This window comes from Rhinatrema bivittatum, chromosome 4, assembly GCF_901001135.1.
Source record: "Rhinatrema bivittatum chromosome 4, aRhiBiv1.1, whole genome shotgun sequence".
Classification (NCBI taxonomy): domain Eukaryota; kingdom Metazoa; phylum Chordata; class Amphibia; order Gymnophiona; family Rhinatrematidae; genus Rhinatrema; species Rhinatrema bivittatum.
The window spans coordinates 52,455,117-52,475,530 of record NC_042618.1 but is presented as its reverse complement, the minus strand read 5'-3'; the positions used below and the strand labels follow the sequence as shown (position 1 = coordinate 52,475,530).

The window sequence follows — 20,414 nt, the reverse complement described above, 5'->3', positions numbered from 1 at the left end:
ATGGGGAAAGCTTTAATCACTTCCGGACGAGTCCTTAGATCTTCTTAAGATCCCTAAGGTGGACGTGGCCGTGTTAGCCATCGCCAAGCGCACAACTATTCCGGTGAAGGGAGCAGCAGCTCTTAAGGATCTCCAGGATAGGAAGCTGGAGATTGGTATTCCAAGAGCCAATTGGTACCAATTGGGAGCGCAATTCAACACAGCTGTGGGCAAGGTTTTCCTACCTCGGGAGAGGATGGGCAAACTGATGTCTCAGGTTTGACGTCTTTTGGCCCTCCATTTGCTCAAGGTTTGGGACTATTTGCAAGTTCTTGGTTCTATGGTGTCTACTCTGGAGGTGGTTCCCTGGGTGTTTGCTCATATGAGACCTTTGCAGAGGGCATTGCTTTCCCATTGGGACACCAAGTCTGAAGAGTTCCACTTGCCCTTTTCCCCTCATGGATCCAGCCAGGACCAGTCTAGAATGGTGGTTGGTTCCCGATCACTTACAACAGGGGATGGACCTAGGGAATCCCCAGTGGCTGATCGTGACAACGGATGCCAGCCTTTCCATTTGGGGGGCAGTCTGTCAGTCACGATCGGTGCAAGGTCAATGGACAGATCAGGAGTCCAAGTGGTCCATAAATCAGTTGGAGACCAGGGCGGTTCATCTAGCGCTGTGCTGGTTTCTCCAGCTAGTCCGGCATTGTTCGGTGAGGATTCTGTCTGACAATGCGACAACCGTGGCGTACATCAATCATCAAGGGGGAACAAAGAGTCGGCCGGTGGCTGCCGAGGTGGACAAGTAGATGGTCTGGGCGGAGCGCAATCTGACCCGCTTGGCGGCATCCCATACAGCAGAAGTGGACAACGTCCAGGCAGATTTTCTCAGTCGACAGTGGCTAGATCCCGGAGAGTGGAAGTTGTCCGAGGAGGCAATGCAGCTCTTGACTCGCTGGTGGGGAGTTCCCCATCTGGATTTGATGGCAACTCGGCTGAACGCAAAGGCAGCTCGGTTCTTCAGTCGCAGAAGAGAGCATGGGGCGGAAGGGGTGGATGCCCTAGTCCTTCCGTGGCCCCACGACGTGCTCCTCTGTGTTTCCTCCTTGGCCATTGGTGGGGAAAGTCTTACGGCGAATAGAGGCCCACCGGGGGCCAGTTATTCTCATAGCCCCGGAGTGGCCGCAGAGGCCGTGGTTTGCAGACCTGATCAACTTGGCGGTAGACGGTCCCTTGCGTCTCTGTCATCTACCGAATTTGCTTCAACAAGGTCCAGTATTTTTCGATCAGGCGGCTCGCTTTTGTCTAGCGGCTTGGCTTATGAGAGGAGACAGTTGAGAAAGAAGGGTTATCCTCTATGTCACTTACCTACGTTCGGGTATGAAAGGTTTTCGATTCTTGGTGCAGCGGATTGAAGGTGTCCCTGCGCCAGACCACTATTGTGCACATTCTCGCATTCTTGCAGGAAGACTTAAAGAAAGGTTTGGCATACAGCTCGCTCCGGGTTCAGATAGCAGCGTTAGGCTGTTTAAGAGGTAAAGCTGACGGTATGTCCCTTGCAGGACATCCTGATGTGGTGCGTTTTTTGAAGGGAGCCAAACATTTACACCCGCCGGTGCATGCAGTGTGTCCTTCGTGGAGTTTGAATTTGGTTCTCCGAGGGCTCTTCGGTCCTCCCTTTGAGCCTATCAAGCGGTCTACTTTGAAGGATTTAACACTCAAGGTGGTGTTCCTCGTGGCTATCTGTTCGGCCAGACGAATATCTGAGATTCAAGCGTTGTCCTGTAGAGAGCCGTTCTTGCAGATCTCGGACTCTGGAGTTTCACTTAGGACAGTGCCTTCTTTTCTGCCGAAGGTGGTATCGGCATTTAACGTAAATCAGTCATTTGAGTTACCGGTTTTCCCAGATTTGGATTGGAATTCTCCTCAGGTTCATGATTTGAGGAGATTGGACGTCCACCGGATACTTCTGCGGTACTTGGAAGTGATTAATGCTTTTCGATTGTCAGACCATCTTTTTGCCTTATGGAGTGGTCCTAAGAAAGGATGTAAGGCTTCCAAGACTACTAATGTCCAATGGTTGAAGGACGCTATTGCTTCGCTATGTCATGGGTGGCAAGTACCAGATGGTCTTAAGGCTCATTCGCTCAGATCTCAAGCAGCATCTTGGGCAGAGAGCCAATGTGTTTCGCCGCAGGAGATTTGCAGGGCAGCTATTTGGAAATCTTTGCACACTTTTGCTAAGCATTACCATTTGGACGTCCGGGCTCCGGATGTCGATTCTTTTGGCAGCAGTGTGCTTCGAGTGGGTCTCTCCGTGTCCCACCCCATTTAGGGCAGCTTGGGTACATCCCAGCAGTATGGACTGATCCTGGTACGTTCAGGGAAAGGAAATACTGAGGGACTGCAGGCGGCACACTAGGTTATATTTATTTATTTATTTTTAATTTTTATATACCGACATTCTTGTATAATATACAAATCATACCGGTTTACATTAAAACAGGAGATGCAGGAAAAATGTTTCCTTTGTCTAATACATTGAACATTAATAGCAAAGAAATTGTTAACAAGGGATAACAACTAAGAAAAACATGGAGAAAGGTAAACAAAAGAGGAAGAAACATAGAAGTTAAAAAATGAAAAGGTGGCACAAAGGGTTGCACGAAGGGGTGCACAAAGGGGAGTGCCCCTTTGTTGCGCCCCTTTGGCGCGAAGCCCAGCGCGCGACGCCTGGTGTTGAGGCGGGCTTAATGGTCCGATGGTAATGATGTCATGAGGGGGTGGGTCTCATGATCGCAGCACTCACATCGCTGCTTCTTCCCAGTTCCTGATGAAAATTAAGCTGTTTCTTTCATTTCTGTTCTCATGGCTGTGGGGTGAGAAGCGCTGCAGGGTGCCCCTCGATGTTAACTGATGTTATATGGCAGTGTCGGTGAAACTTTTTTCTCTGTCTCCATCTGGGGGATGAACAGGAACCTAAACCAGATAGCAGGAAATTAAAAATAAAGATGCAGGTAGTTGATTTTGGATTTTTTTTGCGTGTGTATGTTTATTATGCTAACATTTAGTACTATGTAAGGTATCTTAAGGATCTTCCTGGTACTGAATTTGTTGTCTTTGTTTAATCACAGGCCCATTTGTTGGCACTTGTCGCATTGTCCCCCGATATCGAGAATTTGAATGAAAAAAGTTTCCGACTTCCACTCTGTGATGTCACCACAAAGACCCTCCAGGGCCTGAACAGGCAGTGGGCTCAGAAGACAGCAGCTGCACTGGAGCAGTGCCGGTGAGGAACCTGGTGCATCATAGATTGTTTGAAATGGGGAGGACAATTGTGAAAAGATTTTATCTGGCAACATCGGTTGAAAATTCCCCCCCCCCCCTCTACTTAAACATGCTATATTTATCCATGCCACAAAAGGATGTGGTGGGAGCAGATCTACTAAACAGTGCTCAGGGGTTTCATTTTGACATCCCCGCACCTGCTTCTCAGTGCCGAGTGGTGCTCAGTCCATAGTTATGGTTGGCCTTAGGCTGGTCCCCAGATTTTCAAAAGGAAACTCCCTGGAGAGTTTCCCTTTGAAAATTTGCTTGAAGGCCCATGGGCTTGCAAGCAGTGCACCAATTTAAAAAGATTTGAACATTAGCTTGTGCTTCTAGAGCTGCCTCTGTTAGAGCAGTGCTAAAAGCAGCGGGAGCAGGGCAGAGGGTCCCTCGCTCCTGGCAGTGAAGAAAAAGGTATCGAGGGGGATGGGAATGGGGTGCGGGAGCCACAATTTTTTCTAGTGGATGGGAGGGGAGATTCAGGCTGAGCTCCTTTTAAAGGAAATATCGGGACAGGAGCCCAGCTTCCAAAACAGGGTAAAGCTCTGAGGCACATTATCTGGCCACACAAGGCTGCATAACTTTAGACCTGCTCTGAAGCAGTTCTAAAGTTATTCGGCTAACTTAGGTGGATATACCCGATATTCAGCTGGGTTAGTCAGCTTTCACAGCCCCTCCTTGAGACTCCCCTGGAATGCCCCTTTTTTTATCTGGCTAAAATTCTAGTTACCCAACTAGAATTTTAGCCAGATAAGCACTAAATATTAGGGATGTGCATTTGTATTAACTGAAATAGATAATGGCAATGAAATTGTCTATTTTGTCTTGTTTCTGGTGCACCAGGAAACGAAAGAAAAAATGACAAAATTTCATAAAAATTAGTATTTTGTGTTAGTGTGGACTAACAGGAGTTAGTGCACGCTAACTTGATGTTAACGTGCACTAACTGAAAATGTTACCAATAAGTTAAAAAGTGACAATTGGAGGAGCAGTTTGTTAGCTAGAGGTATGGTTTTGCATTCACATTGGCTGTTTCCTTAGTTACTTATTTGTATTGCCAATGTTGCATGGTGGTGTTTGTAGGGGGATGGTCAGTGCCTGGTAACAAATGTAAACAAACAAGTGCTATAATAACATCAAGTTCTACTCAGCAAAAGCATGTAATGCAAATGCATATTTGAATTTGCCAATCACTTTGTATTTTAGGAAAGGGGCCCTGGCATTTTGGGATATGCATACTTTTAATTCCCCTGGTGGGAATGGGAGTGACTGGTGAGAGGGTAAGTTACTGGGGTGACTGTATGGGGTGACAGGTGGGAGAGAGACTGGCTAGAGTGGTGACTGGTGAGAGACAAGCAGCCTGGTGACTGTGTGTAAGAGGTTACTGGTGAGAAGGGGAGTGACTGGGATGACTTATGGGGTGACAGGTGGGAGAGAGACTGGTTAGAGATCTGAGTGTTGACTGGTGAGAGAGAGGGAGCCTGGTGTGTGGGTGACTGGTGAGACTGGGGTGACTATATGGGGTAACTGGTGGGAGAGAGACTAGTTAGGTGAGTATTGACTGGTAAGAGAGAGAGACAGCCTGGTATTTGGAGGGGATTCACTGGAATGGCTATGAGGTGACAGATGAGAGGAGAAACTGGTTGAGCTGGTGATTGTGAGAGAGAGGCAGCCTGGTATGTGGGGGTGACTGGTGAGAGGGGGAGTGACTGAGGTGTCTGTATGGGGTGACAGGTGGAAGAGAGACTGTTTGGAGTGGTGAGAGAGACACAGCTTGGTGTTTGTGGGGTGACTGTATGGTGTGGTAGTTGGGAGAGAGACTGGTTGGGGTGGTGACAGGTGAGAAAGAGGCAGCCTGCTGTGTGGGGAAGGGACTGCAGCAAAAGTATGGGGTGACAGGTGAGGGAGAGACTGGTTGGGGTGGTGACTGGTGAGAAAAAGGCAGCTTGGTGTGTGTGGAGGTGACTGGTGAGAGAGTGGTTAGACGAGAGGCTTTTCAGTTGTTCAGTCTTCAGAGGTTCACGAAATTGAACTCCTTCAGGGTGACTGTATAGGGTGACAGGTGAGAGAAAGATTGGCTGGGGTGGTGACTGGTGAGAGAAAGGCATCCTAGATTACGGTGGGCTCTGGCAGAATAAGGCCTGTAATGAAGAGACACCCTCTCTCAACTGTTACCCTTACATAAAACTTTTTCTGCTTTGGAAAATGAAGAAGCCCCAGCAGCAGAACATGAAATGATATCTGAAAGGGAAGTAGTCACCAAATTCACTCAGAAACCCTCCAACATGGTCAAATGTCATAAAAGAAAGCTGCTTCTTCTGGGAGACTGTCATCAGGGGAACCAGTTTGGAAATACAATATGATGGGGACACAATGGTTAAATGCATTACAGGATGCTCAACTAAAAGAAATGCAAACCAGGTGGTCAGTGCAATTATAGGAGAAAGTAAGAACGCTGATATCAATGCTTTCATCCATCTGGGAACCAATGACCTCACTGTAAACTGTGTCCACAAGGTACAGGAAGATTTCCAAAATCTAGGGGAGAAGATTAGACACATGCTCAAGACTATTGCCTTTTTAGAAGTACGACCTGTTCATGGAAAGGGAAAGGAAAGCTTATACCATGTAGATAATTTCAATGTTTGGCTCAATACTTGATGTAAGGAAAATGGTTTTGGATATACTGCAGGCTGGGGCTATGTATGGAGCAAGAAAAGATTATATGGTAAGGATGGCTTACATTTGTCTGTGGCAGGAAAAAGAATGTTAAGTGAAAAAGCCAGATCATACATGATCTGGCATTTAAACTAGGAAGTGGAGGTGGCCAGTGAGATTGGAATGTTACCCCCAAGCAATACAGGAAGTAGGAAAACAAAGTAACAAAATCAATCAGTTAAAAAAAAAACCAGAAATGTTGTCTAGGAAGTGCAGCTGGAAAGCTGTGACCACAAATGCTTGTAGTTTGAGCAATAAAATCCCAGACCTGCAGGCCCTAATGGTAGAGGCGGAACTGGACATTATTGCTGTTACTGAGATATGGTTCACTGAGTCTCATGATTGGGATATGGCCATCCCAGCCTATAACTTGTTAAGGAAGGACAAAAAAGGGGTAGGAATAGCTCTTTATGTCAAAAACAACATCCAAAGCAACTGAATTGCAAGGGATGTAGGATAAAGAAGAAGCATTATGGACGTCCTAAAAATAGAAGATGGTGCTTCCATTTTTACTGGTGTGATCTACAGGCCTCCAACCCAAACAGATGAACTGGACAGAGCCCTGATCGAGGACATCCAAAAGTTGGGAAAGAAGGGAGAAGTGTTGCTCATTGGAGATTTTAATCTTCCGGACGTGGATTGGAGCATCCCTTCTGTGGAATCTACAAAAAGTAGAAACATAGTGGATGACCTTCAAGGTGCTCTGCTAAAACAAATGGTAATGGAATCCACAAGGGGAAGGTGTGTGATCCTTGATCTAGTGCTCACTAATGGGGATAATGTCTCTGATGTTCGGGTAGGAGCTCACCTGAGCAGTAGAGATCATCAGATGGTATGGTTCAATATCACAAATAGGATACAGAGAAGTCACACAAAGACCCAAGTTTTGAATTTCACAAATACGGATTTTGTCAAAATGGGGATGTACCTGGAGGAAGGAACTGAAAGACTGGGAGAAAATGAATGAGGTGGAACAACAGTGGGCCAAATTAAAAGGAGCTATTACAGAGGCAACAAATCTATATGTTAGGAAAGTAAAGAGGAATAAGAGGAAAAGGAAACCGATCTGGATTTCTAAGATGCTGGCTGAAAAAATGAAGGCAAAAAGAAACAGCATTTGAAAAGAATAAAGGATCTCAAAAAAAGGAACACAAGGAAGAATATCTGTTGAAATGAGGATGACGAAGAAAGAAATCAGGAAAGCTAAAATTCAAGTGGAAGGAAGAATTGCCAAAGAGGTAAAGAGAAGAGATAAACATTTTTCAGATATATCAGAGAAAGAAGGGAGGCCCGAAATGTTATAGTGAAATTGAAAGGTGACAAGGAGCACTGTGTGAAAAGAGATGAAGAAATTGCAGAAATATTAAATACTTCAGTTTGGTGCTTGCTAAAGAAGACCCTGGAGAAGGACCATTGCTGGTTGACAAGACTATAGATGGAGATGGTGCAGATGAAACTCCATTTACAGAAGAGAATGTATGGGAAGAGCTAGAAAAACTGAAAGTGGACAAGGCCATGAGGCCTGATGAGGTTCATGCCAGGATACTGAGGGAGCTCAGAGATGTGCTGGCAGGTCCGCTGCATGACCTGTTCAATAGATCCCTGGAAACAGGAGTGGTGCTGCAAGATTGGAGAAGAGCGGTGGTGGTCCCATTTCACAAGAGCAGTAGCAGAAAGGAGGCTGGAAACTACAGGCCAGTTAGCCTCATTTCAGTGGTGGGAAAATTAATGGAGACTCTGCTGAAGGAAAGGATAGTGAACTATCTACAGTCAGGAAGACTGATGGACCAAAGGCAGCATGTATTCAACAGAGGAAGGTCCTGTCAGACAAATCTTATTGATTTTTTTGATTGGGTGACTAAAGAATTGTATCGAGGAAGAGCGCTCAATGTGATCTACTTGGATTTCAGCAAAAGTTTTGATATGGTCCCTCGTAGGAGGCTTGTGAATAAAATGAGAAGCTTGGCAGTGAGTGCCAAGGTGGTAGTGTGGATTACAAAGATAGAAGACAGCGTGTAATAGTAAATGGAACCTACCCTGAAGAGAGAACATTGTTAAGCGGAGTGCTAAAAGGATCGGTGTTGGGACCGGTTCTGTTCAATATCTTTGTGAGCGACATTGCAAACGGGATAGAAGGGTAAAGTTTGTCTATTTGTGGATGCTACTAAGATTTGCAACAGAGTGGTCACGCCGGAAGGCATAGAGAGAATGATATGCAATTCAATGGCAAGAGGTAATGGGGAATTAGACTCAGACAGCAACCAACATGGGCCCTGACTTTGACGGTCTGGGAAACATAAGTATGAGGGTGACCTGTATGGCATGGCAAATGCTACCATAAGCTTGCTGGGCAGACTAGATGGATCATTTTATCCTTTTCTGCTGTCACTTCTATGTTTCTATGTTTGATGTGTGTGGAGGTGATTTGTGAGAGAATGGGTGACTGTATAGGGTGACAAGTAGGTGAATGACTGGTTATGGTGATGACTTGTGAGAGGCAAGCCTGTTGTATGTGGGGAGTGACTGGGGTAACTGTCTGGGGTGACAGGTGGGAGAGAGAAGCAGCCTGATTTGTGGGGTGGGGGAGTCTGGGGTTACTGTATGGGGTAACAGGTCACCCCCAACACATACCAGGTTGCCTCTCTCTCACCAGTTACCACCCTATCCTGTCTCTCTCCCACCTGTCACCCTATATATTCACCCCAGTCGCTTCCCGTCTAACCAATCACCTCCCCATCCCCACTACCCAAACTCACAGACATACACCAGGGGATTTCAAAGTATGCATATTCCAAAATACCAGGGCCTCTTTCCTAAAATACAAAGGGATTGGTGAATTCAAAATATGCATTTGCATTACATGCTTTTGTTTTGCTGACTAGAACTTGATGCTATTATTACATCACTTGTTTGTTTACACTTGTTACCAGGCACTGGCCATCCCCCCACAAACACCACCTTGCAATCTTGACAGCACAAACAAGTAAATAAGGAGACAGCCAATGGGGATGCAGAACCATACCTCTAGCTAACAAACTGCTCCTCAATTTACTTTTTTACTTATTGTTAACATTTTCAGTTAGAGCGCACTTACCCCAAAATTAGGGAAACCTGAAATAAACACCTCCAAACACCTCTGAACCATTTTAAAAATGAAGTCAAATAGATAATGACCAGAAACAAAAACGACACAAAAAAAAAATCAATGTACACCTTTAATAAATATAGCTGGGTAAGCCATTTAGACGTGTCTATGGTTAGACTTTTTTTTACCTGCAGACTTTTATACTGATTTTGCAAGCGAAAGTATGCACATATTTTCACTTTGAAAATTACCTACCCGCTCACATTGACATCTGGCAAGTATTTTTCACCTGGGAAATTTATATGCATACTTTTTTAAAATTAAAAATATCTGCATAATGCCAATATATAACTTTTATGTCGATAAACAGCAAGGAGGCAATTGGTATAATTTGAAATAAAAAAAAGGGCTGCAGCTTGATTACAAATTCAAGTAATAAACAGAACATAACATGAATTGGCAATTTGTCATTCATTTTCTGGGTTGAGCATATTGGTTCAGTTGCAAAGCCCGTATGTACCCTTGGCTGCCACAAGCTTCAGGGTGGAACACCACCTACTGAAAAGTTTTGGGTAGATCCGTATCCTCGATGACATGAACTCCAACTTTCTATGAAGGATCTGCACTTTAGGCTGTCGCAAGTATCAGAATGCAGGCGCGTACAGCCAATGGTTTCTGGAGGTTCTGCATCCTTGATTGTTATAAACTTGTGGATGGGGAGTTCCCTTCTAAAAAACTAAGACATCCCGTCCCTCCTAGCTACGACAAGATTGCTTTTGCTGTGTGGAAGGCAAACATTCATACCTATCCACAGTACAGCATTTATGTGCATAGGTGGATACTTGGGTATTAATGCAAGTATTTTATAAACCGTGCTATGGGAGCTGCACGGTTTATAAAATACCATGTATTTCTGCTCCATGCGTGTGTTTTATTGCATGCATATATTTCCAATGCAAGAAAATGCATGTTTTCTCTATTTTATAAACACATACATGTATTTTTCAAGTGTGTAAAAAAAAATATAACATGTACGCATAGCACCCCCAATTTATATGTGGAGGTAGTATGCGCCTCTACCATTTTGAAAGTATTTACTTGAGTGCACCTTCAACTCAACAGTTTGCTAATACCTCTGCTAGTTCAACCAGTGTGTCTCCAGTTCACCTAGACCCTCTAGCACTTCACCATGAACCAGTTCTTTCAGACCTCCAATCCAAAAGCTACAAACGCTTGCATGAGTCAAACAGCAGGTGTAATAGTGTCCAAATAAGTTTCATGATGTATACATGTGTTTCTTTGATAAAATAGCAGCTACCACATATACTTCTGAGGCCTTCCCCAGTAAAATGTACATGTAAAATGAAAATACATGCCCACTCTCCACATTTATAAAATAGCAGATATGCAAGTGCATGCTACTTAAGCACAGATGACATATTTTTGCACAGAACCTCTTGAAATTTTGCTCCATAGGTGCTAGCCCACCCAAAAGGAAAGTGTGGTTGAGTTTTACTTCACAAAAAGGATGACCTGACCTAACTTTGCTCTACTACTGTTTTATCCTAGCCAGCCCTCTGCGGCCCTACCCAGTACTTTGACTGACTCCTATGGATTAAGCCCGTGAACTAGACATGAAGGGCTGGATTTTAAAAGCCCTGCGTGCGTAAATCCGGCCGGATTTACGCGCGCAGGGCACTCGCGCGCCGGCGCGTCTATTTTGCATGGGCCGCCGGCGCACACATAGCCCCAGGACGCGCATAAGTCCCAGGGGGCTTCGTAAAAGGGGCGGGAGGGGCGTGTCTGGGGGCGGGTCCGGGTGGGTCCGGGGGCATGGTGCCGGCCCGGGGGCGTGGCCGAGGCCTCCGGACCAGCCCCCAGGTCGGGAGATGGCGTGCCAGCAGCCCGCTAGCGCGCGCAGATTTACACCTGCCTCGGGTAGGCGTAAATCTGCCGACAACGGTAGGGGGGGGTTTAGATAGGGCCGGGGGGGGGGGGGGGTGGGTTAGGTAGGGGAAGGTGAGGGGAAGGGAGGGGAAGGTGAGGGGAGGCAGAAGGAAAGTTCCCTCCGAGGCCGCTCCGATTTCAGAGCGGCCTTGGAGGGAACAGGCAGCGCGCGCCGGGCTCGGCGCACACAGGTTGCACAAATGTGCACCCCCTTGCGTGTGCCGACCCCGGATTTTATAAGATACGCGCGTATCTTTTAAAATCCCGCGTACTTTTGTTCGCGCGTGGTGCGCGAACAAAAGTACGAGTGCGCGCTGTTTTTGAAAATGTACCCCGAAGTGTTTTTCCCACCTTCCACTCAGACAGCTCAGTGCTGGCTCACTCAAGATCTAGAGAAAAGAGAGGAACTTTTATTAACATACTGAATGAATAATATACTTATGGGAACATTTGTCACCGTTATTTGATTTGTTCCTATTTGCAGTGAGCTTCAGAGAATTCAGATAGAGAAAAATAATTTTGTTCAGAAATGTGAAACCTGGATGAAATTTCTAGAGAGGATGGAAAATGGCCTGGCAGTGGATATTGCTGGAAATTTTGAAGCACTTCAACAGCAGCAGAAGACCTATGAGGTAATAACACTAAGCACTAAACATGAGACCTGCTCAGAAAACAGGGTAGCATTTGACCTTAAGGATAGCTCCTCCTCTAGCTCCAGGCCACAGAGAACTATAAAAAAAAAAAAATCTTTATGGCCAAAAGTCTAAGGAAGTAATTAACCTCCATAAATCATTAGCTCTTTCCTTAAATGTTAGGGTCTTATGATTTGATTTATATTTCTGTTTTTTGATGCACTTCAAAACATATTATATTCAGGAACTGCAGACATTGCCCTGTCCCTAGAGGGCTCACAATCTAAGTTTTGTACCGAAGGCAATGGAGGGTGAGATGACTTGCACAAAGTCACAAGGAGCAGCAGTGGGATTTGAACCCTGGCTTCCCTGGTTCCCACAGCCCACTGCTCTAACCTCTAGGATACTCCTCCCCCACACAAAATAAAAGTTAGTGTCCTTTAAGATATGTACATATGTAATTATTAGATTTTCAAAATTTAAAATATAATTTATTTCCAGTACATGCTAAACATTTGAGAGAAAGCAATTGCAGTAAGCATACACTATAAATAGTTCTCATTAAAGAAAATGAAATAGCCCTTATCCATGTAAGTGAACTTCTGAAAATTTACTGTGTATGCTATTGAATTGTCCATAGGATCTACCCATGTAAGTGGCTTTTGAAATTTGCTATGCTAGTATTTACATTTACACTCGTAACTCCTTTGAAAAGGTACCCAATTCCACTCGGACTGCCTCTCCCAAATGCCTCTTTCTGATGTGCTTAAAATTATGCACATGGGAAGGATAATTTTATAACAGCTCCCATGTAGAAGTGCAAGCAGACATCAGCCTTAATTTTCAAAGTGGACTTGTGTGCTTAAATCTAATTCACAAATTTGTGGGTGTGTATGGAACGCTTTATGGCATTCACGCACATATTTATGCTGCATAATTTAGAAAATCACAGGTATGCATGTAAATGATTTCCCTCTTAAGTACACACAAAAGAATACATGGAAGTGCCTTCAAGTGCAGTTTTATATGCACAAGCCCTGGGCTAATTTTCAAAAGCCCATTTACACACGCAAATGTTTTGGAAAATGAAACCACACCCACACGTAATTTTAATGCACATATTGGCACGGAAATGGGCTCTGTCATTGCCCACTATGCATGCAGGTAAAAAAATATATGTGCATTTCAGCAACATGTGTACTGCGGGGGGGGAGGGGCATCACAAGGGAGGTGCAGAGAATGGGACTGCGTGTGTAACTTTGTATCAAAAAATTACGTGCATAGAGGTCGGGTGCAAATATCTGTACATCAGAGCCAAATTATTGGGGTGGTTTTGCTCCGACGATTGGTGCAAACCCTGCGGATAAAAGTACCCATGGTATTTGCACCAACACACCTAGTTTTAATTATTTACCCCAAAATACATTTCTTACATTATAGGTTAGACCAAAATATCCGCCAGTCGAACATCTTCATCACCTTCTGCATGACACACTCTCAGTTGAACAGGCTCTTACTGTGGATCGGTGATATCAGAGCGTCATATCAGCAAACGCTTCTGTATGTTCTGAAATTTGTAGGCGCCAAAGTGGTCTCACTGGCATTTAATTGCACGAGCCACTGTGCTTTGCAGTATGGTTTTCGCATTCAGAAAACAAAATTCAGCTACATCAGAGGGTCTCGCAGAGTATCTTCACCACAGAGATGATTTCCATCAACGTTCGGCTGAAGTCACAAAACTGAAGACCACCGCCACAACAGAAGAGTGCTATGTGGATATTCTCATACTCGAGCAGTCATTGTTATAGCCATAGGATTATTAGTGTGGTGGTGTTTAATCATTCCAACAGATTAAAAAAAAAAAACCGGTGAGGGAGTGGGGGGGAAGCAATTTTGTTTTAAATATTTGTCTGTTATTAATTGTTGCAAACAGTGAACAAATCTTCATGAATATTTACAGATGTTCCAAGCAGAGATTTGTATAAATCAGCAGATTTTAAACTCTGTGGTCACAAAAGCACTACACCTGCTAGATTCTGGAGAAATGGGAGACAGGTACTGTATAACACAGTTCTTCCTTCTTCCCATAGTGTGCAGAAACAGATCTTCTTGGGGGAGTGAGGGGGGGGGGGGGTATTGTACTGAAGTGCTGCTTTTATAGAACAAAAGAAATGGTCAACAACTGTTACTGATTTAAATTTCTCAGAATTTCAGTTGAGCTAAAATTATGGCCATTTTGTAAGAAGTTTTTTTTTATAGGGTCATCCTACACTCGGGTTCTCAATGCATTACATCCCTCAGAGGCCCATTTTCAAAAGATTTGTCTGGGTGACTTCAGGAGTTACCTGGTCAAATCTTTGCTTTCAAAATTTTCCCTCGCTGTTCCTTTAAATTTTGTCCGGGTAATTCATTACCTGCACAAAATGTAGCCACTTTAGAAGAAGAGGAGGTGGCATCGGGGTATTTTGGGGGTGGGACCCTTTTAGCTGATTGGCTACAGCCCCTCTCATGTCATGGTTACACACTGACACCTATTCCTAGACTGATGGTGATGCTGGCCACAGCTGTCAGCACACCAGTTGTACTATTTATTTAAGGTCATTTTTCAACCTAAGCCAGTCTCCATTTTTGGAGAATACAAGACTATAAAATTCATTAAACTGGGAGCTGAATAAATTACCTTTAGACTCTTGGTGCCTCTCTTCCTCTTCTATGCCTCATACCTATGAGCATCAAATGAGTGCTTTTGAAGTAGCATTTGAAATACGTTTGCCAGTTCACCCCAGGTTGACGGAACAGGCTGATCCAATCCTGGGTTTTCCCCATTGCATGCAAGGAGCTTTAGTTCTGATAATCTAAGGGAAATCAGTGTGATAATCAGATCTACAGCTCCATACAATGCAACTGAGCAAACCTGGACTGGATCAGCCTTTTTGGTCGACCTTGGGTGAGTCAGCAACCCCTAACTTCAAACTGAGAAGGAAAAGGGGAAAATTCAGAGTCACCAACCATTTTCTCAGCTCCACATCAGTTTGTCACTTTTTTCTCCAAAGCTAAGTATTTTCATAGAATTCATGCTGACTGATCACATGAACTAAAAGTGTACTTTCATGAAAATATTACCTTCTCAGAACAGTGACAGAAAAGTAATTGCTCTCGTCCTTAGATGGAACTGCTTTAAACAAATTTCCTGGTGATTCTACACCCTTATTATATTAAAGGTTGATCTGCCAAAAGATTTTTATTTTGATGCTTCATGCTTTAAGGCATTAGTTGCAATAAGCACCTGCTCTGTCCAAACAAACTGCATTGCTGGTTTATGTGGCATAATTTCTCAGGTGTGTGAGCCTCCTCCATTTATAGTAAGCAATAAATTTTAATCTTATTTTCTGGTATCATCTGTGGGGAAAAATACATCAGAGTGAAGGTGACATCGTAGCTGCGAATCAGTAACTCTTGTCTCTTACTTTAGAACCGAATTTATTTTGAAACTCACTGCCCTGAAGGAGAAGTGGCAAAGTGTTATCAAAAGAGTTCAGCAGAGGAAGAGAGATATTGATGGGCTTGTGAAACACTGGCAGCACTATAGTGCCTCTCTACAGAATGTCACAAAATGTCTTACTGAAACGAAGTTCTTCGTTTCAACGGCAAACAACCAGGATTGCCTTAGCCTACACCAGATGAAAAAGCTAATTCAGGATTTCCAGGTATAGCTCGCATGTATTTGTTAAAATTAAGCAGGGGGAAAAAAAATCCTCAACATACTGTATTAATTGATGATAAGCTGGAAATAAGTGGGCAAAACCAAACAGCAGCAGTCAGATTGACGCAAACTCATTTACAGAGGGGGTGAAAAGAAGTGCTAAAAATATCCTTCCACACTCTGACCTTCTTCAGGCCCATGCATTTTCACTATGTATTAATAGACCTAACTATATAAGGAGACCTTGAGTTTTGCACACAGCAAAAAAAAAAAAAAAAATGCAAGGAGGCATCTTATTAGGTTAAGTCAAAATAAATGTTACCATCTTCAGAGGATGCGACTCTTCTATCAGAATGTTGTATTTATGGAATGTTCTGCTGAAGGCGATGGCCATAGCTGCTACAACACTTAACTTCAAATAAAAAATCAGATAGGTATGCATAATGGTGCAATTAGACTATGGTAAATTATCAATTCAGTGATTTAAGTTGATTGCTTTATTTAGATTTGGGAAGGAATGTGCATATGTCAGTGATGAAGAATTATCTACAGATACTCAGTAGTTTTTAACGTGTTAAAAACAGCATTATTACGTGGTAGTGGCAACATTCACACAAGTGTTGTTGATATCACAAGAAAAAAGTAGGCCCAACCCAAGGAAAACATTTGAGGTGCATCACATGCGAATCTTTGACTCCATTGCTTGTCTCATGTTTCACGTTTGTGCTGCATTTTGAAAATTGTCATGACTACGCTCCTCTTTCAGAGCAAAGAAGTACAACTGCAGAGGTGGCAAACTAACAATTGGTTAGTGCAAGAGACTAGCAAAGAAGTACTTGCCATTGCTGACCTAGAGACTGAAGCCACTGTACAAAAGGAGCTCAGCCAACTGCAAGACAGTTGGAAAGATGTTCAGTCTCAAGTGGAGAAAATGATCAAACAGTTGAGTGGCAATATGCAGGTACGCTTTGCTTTTATGTTCCCTCCAGTCCTGGGTATATTTTCCTCAAGAGTGAGTCAGCGGTGTCATGGGTTCCGGTTATGAGGAGCGCAAGTAGAATTTAATGCACAGAAGTGAAGCGGAGTAGATTCGGGGTCACTTCCATCCAGAAGCCCCTTTAGCATGTTTTAAGTGCTGAAATTCCCTGCTGCTGCTTTAGGTAAAGTTTCGCATAGCCACTCGCTTGTCGTCGCACAAAGAACAGACACAATAGGCCTTGCGCAATAAGATTATTTTCCATAGGCACAGAGTAGAAGGAAGGGCTTTCTGGAATAAGGCCCCGTGATTGGTCTTTGTAGTGGGGTGGGGGAGGGGTGGTGAGAATCACCAGGAAGATGTGACATACTGGAGGCAATAATCTAAAGGTTTTTGGTGGGTAAACGCAGTTTGATTGTTGTGTGACCCCCCCCGCCCCCATTATTTTGGGTAAAATTTCCCAGCGCACATATTTTTGCCTGCGTGAGGGAGTGAAAGTATACATGGACACTTCATTTTCAAATCTCCTTGCATATCTTGCAACAATTCTCAAGTAGGTGCAAAGTGCACGGCTACTTTTTTTTTTTAATACCTTTTGTGTGTACCAGTTGCATTTCCAAAGGGAAAATGTGTGAGGAATTTCCCTTTGAAAAGAAGCTTGGACTGAAATTGCCCTCCCCAAGAGCTAGCACATGTATCAAATTAATTGTCAGTTGTTTTAAACAGTTTTTACTGTTCTCGAGGTGTACAGCGCAACTTCACTCTCACCTCTGATTGCGGTACGTAAAATGATGGGAGGGGATTTCCCTGTTTTGCTAAGGGGTCACCCCTTCTGCATTTGTTAAGAGGGTTCTTAGCGTAGTCATGCGGATGGCGCAGTGGGACCTGTACAGCCACAGCTGGCAGGGCAGCTAACCACACTTCCTTCTCCGACTGGAAAGGGAGAGCACATTTTGTCTCCTTTCTGTGAAATCTGGGCCCATGCTTCCCATTCATGCTGGCTTTAAAGGAAGATGCTGTAGACATTACTTCAAGTTTTTTATTTCTGGGTGAACCAGCCAGAATTAGCTTAGGGTAAAAAGGTACATGCCGAATATCTCAGAATTCATGGGCATCAAACAGTCAAAATTACATCTTATGTATAGTAGCTAACACTTATAAGGCTTACAGGGACAGCCTCCCATCCTTTTTAGGGAACTGTTGTGGACATCACCTGTTAGCGCTCAGGAACATGCCGGTTATGTGTCCTCCCAACTACCTCATTCCCCAGACATTGAATTACCTCAGACATATCCTATCAGAATTCACATGCAAAGGGGACAGTGCAATTTCCATTCTCAAAATTACTCCCATCTCGACAGATTCAAGATGGCTGCCTGAAGAGGCACAGTTTCTTTATTTATTTGCACGGTTTTTATATACCGGTGTTTAGTCGGAGGACCATCACATCGGTTTACAGTTTATACAATTTAAAATTCAAAGTACATACATCAATACAATAAATAATATCCTATATAAAACTTTCAAATTACAAAGTAAATAAAATGAAAGTAACTTACATAAAATATCTATACTATAATTAACAATTATAGCTTCTGCACTGAGATATCTCAGAATATATTCTCTGCGCGTACTTAGCTTGGACTATCATTGAACCCCTGATTGAAGAGCCATGTTTTCAGAGTTTTTCTAAATGCCTTTAAATTAGACTCTAGTCTTATTTGTTCTGGAAGGGAGTTCCAGGCTTTGGACCAGCTAATGATAGGGCTCTGTCTCTAATGGAGGTTAGTTTGGCTGATGTTAACGAAGGAATGGATAGGAGCCCTTTGTTTGCTGACCTTAAGTTGCGTTGTGGTGTGTGTAATCGTATAGTTGCGTTTAACCATTCAACCTGTTTTCCATATATAGTTTTGTGAAGTATGCATAAAGTTTTATATTGTATCCTTTGTTCTATGGGTAACCAATGTAGAATTATTAATATGGGGGTGATATGATCCTGTTTACGTGAACCGGTTAATACTCTGGCTGCGGAGTTTTGTAATATTTGGAGCAGTCTGATAGTTGAATATGGCAGTCCTAACAGCAAAGCTGCTCATTTCCTCTCACTCTTATTTTCAATATGCCTCATACCAAACACAAGGCTCAGATAAGGGAAATGCTCCCAGTCTCCCCCCAAGTCCGACCTTTCTCAGCCTACCATTGAGGGCTTCTTGACTCCGAAGGCTGAAGTTTATCCGGCGACGTCCTTGGCAACTCAAGTCGAAGAGCGGGTGGCTCCTTTGCCAGACCTTGATGTTACCCTTAGCCCCTGTGCTCCGTCGACCCCCGCCTCTCCCCCTTTTGGCGGCTACCTCCGGCGATCCCTCACTGTCTTGTGGGTTTATTCGCTCTAGACCGACAGCGGCTGGAGAGGGTTCCCTTGAAGGAGCCGCAACAACTTTCGCTGGTGTGCTGGAGACTTCCCCAGTGTCCTCTATGCGATTCGGGGAACCTAAGTGTGAAGAAAACCCTGTGGCCAGATCTTGATTAGTGACTTCTACACCGGGGGAAAATGTGAGAAATCTTCCAGAGGCAACTGCTTTTCAGAAGGGCGAAGGTATCGATGATTACTGTCTTGTCCGACCTGCTTTACCTAAACCTTCCATGATAACCCTGGACTCTGTCTGGTCTGCTTTAGTAATTCTTGAAAAATCTATTTCTACACTTTGTTGATTTTACTTCTACTTTTTCTAATCGTATTCAAGTCATTGAAACCACCATAGACTCTCGTTCTCAAAGATTGGAGGATTTGAGTAAGCAAGTTTCTACTTTAGAACAGGTTCAGGAAACATTGATTAAATCAAATATGTCTCAATCAAGAAAGATGGAAAATATTGAAATTGCCCTCTGATATTTGAACCTTAGGATATTGAATTTCCCTAAATCTAATCTCATAGCTGCTTTAGATATGTTTAAAAAGTATTTATCTGAGATTATTAAAAGTCCCTGTTGAAGCTACTCCTCCTGTTGCTAAAGCTTATATGATTAAATCTTTGGACTCAGTACAAGTGGAAAATGCTCAAGAGCCGGATCCTAACTTAATTCAGCTGTTGGAATCCTCAACGGATGCAGATATTTCTCAGCATGGAATCCTTTTCATTTCCTTTGGTTTTTCCCAGGACAGTGATCTTGTTCTGAGATTATATTTTCGACATAGGCTTTCTCTTTTTTATGGCCAGCAAGTCTGGGTTTATCCGGATATTACCGGGGCTACCCAAGATGCGCCCTGAGACTTTGGTACTTGGTGAAAAGTTTGTATTGAGATTTCCATGTCAATGTATTCATCTTGGTTCTAGAAATGTTTATTTTGATCCAGCTCAATTACATTAATATCTTGGTACTCATACCCCTGCTTCATCTGTTTAGCATTAATATAATGGCGATGATATGGAATGTTTAATATTCAGCACGTTGTCTTTCTTTCTCTTTGCTTTTTCCGTGAGATGCTACTTTGCACTTGTATTCGCGCATATTTTCTTGAATCTCCTGTATGCATCTCCCGTGCCGTGGACCATTTGGGGTGCTCCTTGTCTTGGACTCATCCCAGACTGCTCCTCTTCCTCAGTCTTCTTCCTTTAGGAAAAAGAACAGCTGCCCCTTCGCCTACCTTGGTTAATTCCTCAGGAGGAGGAAGAAACCTCTTAAATCCACATCCTCTGGCCTGTCCCCTTGAAGGGAAAAGCCCCTGCAGGGCCTCACTCCCATTGGGAGGGCCCACAGGCTGGCTGCTCCAGATGTCTACATCCCTGGAGGGCCCTTTCACACCCCCACCCTGAGAAGGGCAGAAGCCAGAAGGGCAATACCTGCCAAAAAACTTCCCACTTTTATACCTCCTGCTTAACTTTGATCACTCAATCAGGAAAAACCCTCACGTTTAAGGAAACACATTATCCCCCAAATCATTTTATCACATAACCAACAACTGCTCATTCTATAAAATGGCCATCCTGTGGTCATTTTGAAGTACTGCAACAGAAAATAAATAAAAGTTATCAACCAAGTCAAGCA

At 43.7% G+C, this 20,414-nt stretch overlaps 1 protein-coding gene across 3 annotated transcripts in view; it reads left to right on the top strand.

The window, feature by feature from the left end:
- SYNE2 (spectrin repeat containing nuclear envelope protein 2) overlaps positions 1-20,414 on the top strand; it is a 799,865-nt gene that overhangs the window by 668,172 nt on the left and 111,279 nt on the right. For all 3 annotated transcript variants that reach the window (XM_029598126.1, XM_029598125.1, XM_029598127.1), the window contains exons 95-99: positions 3,114-3,268; positions 11,541-11,688; positions 13,649-13,743; positions 15,161-15,395; positions 16,158-16,352. In XM_029598126.1, the coding sequence (XP_029453986.1) occupies positions 3,114-3,268; positions 11,541-11,688; positions 13,649-13,743; positions 15,161-15,395; positions 16,158-16,352 (828 nt within the window). The remainder of the gene's footprint in view (positions 1-3,113; positions 3,269-11,540; positions 11,689-13,648; positions 13,744-15,160; positions 15,396-16,157; positions 16,353-20,414) is intronic.